The sequence below is a fragment of the Sorex fumeus genome, unplaced genomic scaffold (genome assembly GCF_029834395.1).
Source record: "Sorex fumeus unplaced genomic scaffold, SorFum_2.1 ptg000028l, whole genome shotgun sequence".
NCBI classification, from domain to species: Eukaryota; Metazoa; Chordata; class Mammalia; order Eulipotyphla; family Soricidae; genus Sorex; species Sorex fumeus.
The window spans coordinates 16,056,652-16,060,717 of NW_026606085.1; the positions used below are offsets into that span (position 1 = coordinate 16,056,652).

At 48.5% G+C, this 4,066-nt stretch overlaps 1 protein-coding gene across 1 annotated transcript; it reads left to right on the forward strand.

The window, feature by feature from the left end:
- The first annotated feature begins 2,707 nt into the window (after positions 1–2,707).
- On the forward strand, positions 2,708–3,655 carry LOC130024473 (olfactory receptor 6M1). The gene has a single exon (XM_056115232.1). The coding sequence runs from the start codon at positions 2,708–2,710 to the stop codon at positions 3,653–3,655; it is 948 nt and encodes a 315-aa protein (XP_055971207.1).
- The last annotated feature ends 411 nt before the right edge of the window (positions 3,656–4,066 follow it).

Genomic DNA, 4,066 nt, shown 5'->3' on the forward strand with positions numbered 1-4,066 from the left:
TTATTTAGCTGCAGCAATCCAGAATGTCTCTCAGAGGAAGAGAAGCCACTAGGTAGCACTGCACCGTAGCATTCTCTTCCTGTTGTTCATCGATTTGTCCGAGCGGGCCCAGTAACATTGTGAGACTTTTACTGTGTTTGGCATATCGAATACGTCACGAGTAGCTTGCCAGGCTTTGCCGTGTGGGCAAGATACTCTTGGCAGCTTGCCGGGCTCTCCGAGAGGGGCAGAGGAATCGAACTCGGGTCAGCCATGTTGGCTGCGTTCAAGGCAGACACCCTACCCGCTATGCTATCGCTCCAGCCCAAGCCACTAGGTATCTATAAGAAATTTACTGAACTCTCATGGAGAAAGGAATAGAGAAAACAAAACCCAAATTATGAAAATTCCAAAGACACCCTTCATTTGTGGGGTAAATGATGATGAACAGAAATGAAGACCAGAGGGTCAGAGCTATAGTACGGTGGGGAGGGTGTCCGCCTTGCACACAGCCAACCCAGGTTCTATCCCCAGCATCCCATATGCTCCCCTGAGCAATGTGAGGAGCAATTTCCTGAGTGTAGAGCCAGGAGTGACCCCTGAGCAATGCTAGGTGTGATCCCAAAAGCCAAAAAAAGAAAACGAATTTTTTAAAGAATTGAAGACCAATGCAGAGGCCATAAAAACTCACCATTTTTTCCACATACAAAGTCTTTCCGTGAAGAAGTCCTAAAGGCTAAAAACAAACAGTTGACAGGATCTACTTCTCCCAAGACAAAGCCCCTGAGGAAAATCCCCTCCTTTAAGGAGAAACAGAACAGGCTTCAATCTCAGAAGAAACCGAGCTCAGGGGTCAGACTCTGTCATGTCAGTGAAATGGATCAGCCACAAAATAACCCACCTGAGTGTGTATTTACTAAAAATAAAATTAGGAAGGGGCCTCACACGGCGGCTCTCTCTCTCTCTTTTCACGGCCTATGTTCGGTAGCCTCGGACCGCTTCCCCCACCCCGGGGAGGATGATGGCGATGGGCAGGACAAGGAAGGAATGAGGGACACACTGGTTGGTGTCAATTGCAGTTTATTCCATTCCCATCTTGATTCTCCTCTGATTCTCCTCCTGCTTCTTCCTCCCCCATACTACTTCATTCTCCTTCTCAATCCCTTCAAACTCCTCATAGCTCTGCATTCCCCAGCATCCTCTTACAGCCTAGTTAAGTCCCAAAGCATGAGGGGTTGAGACTTAAACATAGGTGTGGTCACAATCAATAGGGTTAAATTTTTTTTCCTCAGGGGATGCTGCTTCTAGGACAGATCTCTTTCAGCAGGACGACCCACCCAAAAACAGAATCCCATGGGTGTGTTTCTCCTCTCTTTGTCCAACAAACATAAACATTCATAATATTAATCATTTTGTATGGACACTGTAAGAGATACATTAAGCTTATGGAATTGCTCTCCTGGGGTCATCTCGATCTCAGACTACAGTGCTCAGGCCAGATTAGTCTTTCCTATACCTAGCAGGGTCCTATTTTCATCTTTGCTTTTGGATCTTGACAGCATTTGTCTATGACCATGCTCAATTTATAGTTGAGTATCGTGACGCTTTGGCCTGGCCCATTTCGATGCCAGGGTAGCTCACAGCTTGCCCTGGGTCCATTCAGACCCTCATCAGGACCCTGTTTTGGGGATGCTAGGAACTAAGGGCAACTGAGGCTTAAGTTGAGGAAGCAGATGTCCCGGAGTGCGTATTGCTCAGAGACAATTTACTCCCAAGTTACAGAAGCATAATATTAACTGTCTTCATTTGTTCATACAGAAAGGACAGTGCTTTAAAGTAAACTATTCAAAAGATATAAGGAGAGCAGAAAGGTAATATTAACTTACAATACAAATTCAAGTCCTTAGAAAGCTCTGACCTTACAATATTGGCAGAATCTGATTAGGGAAGGGAAGCAAAAGCACAGTGGGTAGGGCGTTTGCCTTGCATGCGGAAGACCCAGGTTCCTCCATCCCTCTGGGAGAGCCCGGCAAGGTACAGGGAGTATCCCACCCACACAGCTAAGCCTGGAAAGCTCCCCATGGCATATCAGATATGCCAAATACAGTAACAACAAGTCTCACAATGGAGATGTTACTGGTGCCCGCTCGAGCAAATGGATGAACAACGGGAGGACAGTGCTACAGTGCTACAGTGCTGATTACAGAAAAAGCTGATTAACTGTTTGGGGAAGAGAATATAGAGAAGTAACAGATAAGCACAGAGGAATCGGAGTGACTTGGAAGCACTGTGATGGTTGTAACCTGATAAACCTAAGCTTCCTGTGGCAAGGGAGAAAGGACAAACCAATGTTATCCTACACCTGAGGGCAGTGCGTCCACTCAAAGAGTGACAGGGGAGGTGAGCAGATCTCACACACTCCCTAGGTAGCTCAAACACTCTCTGCATCCCCGTCTTGCACTGCCATTTAAACCCGGTCTTCAAATCTGTAATCTACAGCAACCATGGGAGAATAACAGTTGGCTTTCCGGGATGGGCTGGAGAAGGAAGCTTTTAGACATCAGATTGCAAGGAACAAACAAAATCACAACTGCCTCACTCCTGTCTCCTCCAACGCAGCTTCCAAAACACATCACTGTCACTGCGGTGGAGGGTCTGATGCCTGTTCATGTGGCTTTGCATCCTTTGTGCCATTTCAGACACAGCTGCCCACATGGCCTTGGATGGGATGGACACCCGGAATCAGACCACGGTGTCCGAGTTTATCCTGACGGCCTTCCCAGCCCTCCAGAAGCTGCAGACAGCCCTCTTCGTGGTCCTCCTGCTGACTTACCTGCTCACGCTCACCGGGAACCTGGTCATCATCGTCCTGATATGGGCCAACAGTTGCCTGCAAACACCAATGTACTTCTTCCTCAGCAACCTGTCCTCCTTGGACATGTTATACACCTCCACCGTGACCCCAAACATGCTGGACTGCCTCCTCCAGGGCAGGAGAAGCATCTCGTTCGCCAGCTGCATCACCCAGACATATTTCTTCTTCTTCCTGGGGACAGTGGAGTTTATCCTCCTGGCAGTGATGTCCTTTGACCGCTACGTGGCCATCTGTAACCCCCTGCGCTACACCATCATCATGAACAGCAGGGCATGTCTCCTGCTGGTTCTGGGCTGCTGGCTGGGCTCTTTCCTGTCTGTGCTGTGCCCCACGATTGTGGTGTCCAGGCTGTCTTTCTGCTACCGGGAAATCAGCCACTTCTTCTGTGACATCGCCCCCCTGCTCCAGGCAGCCTGTACCGACACGCATCTCATTGAGATGATCAGCTTCCTCCTGTCTACCCTGGTCCTCCTGACTTCGCTGTTCTTTACCATCACATCCTACACCTACATCATTTCCACCATCCTGCGCACGCCATCCGCCCAGGGCCGCCGGAAAGCCTTCTCCACCTGCGCCTCCCACATCACCGTGGTCTCCATCGCTTACGGCAGCAACATCTTCATGTACCTGCGGCCCAGCCAGAGCTCCTCCCTGGAGTTTGACAAGGTCACGGCTGTGCTCACTACCATCATCACACCCCTCCTGAACCCCTTTATCTACAGTCTAAGGAACGAAAAGGTGAAGCAGGTTTTGAAGGATGCAATGGAGAAAATGACAGCCTTGCTTCACAAGGGAACCTGAGCCCACTCCGGGGGGAACTGCCGAGATTGGTGAGTTCCCACCCCTAGATTCTGGGGGGACAGGGGCTTGAAATCCACATGGACATGTTGGGTGGATGAAAAGGCTTCATTCCACATCAGTGATGAGACATTACAGTCAAGGGTCAGGGAGGTAATTCAGCCACAAAGAAAATGTTGTCCGCACTATGACCAGCCTCTCTCACTCACAGATTATCACAGCACCATGAAAAACACTCTAGCAAATAATGATAATAATAATAATAATAATAATAATAATAATCCGGACTTCAGCTTGACTCTCCCTCAGTTCCGTTGTCTCCCTTTTTTTTTTTAAAGTGAAGCAATTTTCTCATCTGGAAAGTAGAGGAAGTCATTTGTGCTCTTGTTCTTCGTTCGCTTTGTCTTCAGGGAA

Excerpts from the sequence above, each read along its gene's own strand:
- LOC130024473 (XM_056115232.1), top strand. The coding sequence starts at position 2,708 with ATGGACACCCGGAATCAGACCACGGTGTCCGAGTTTATCCTGACGGCC.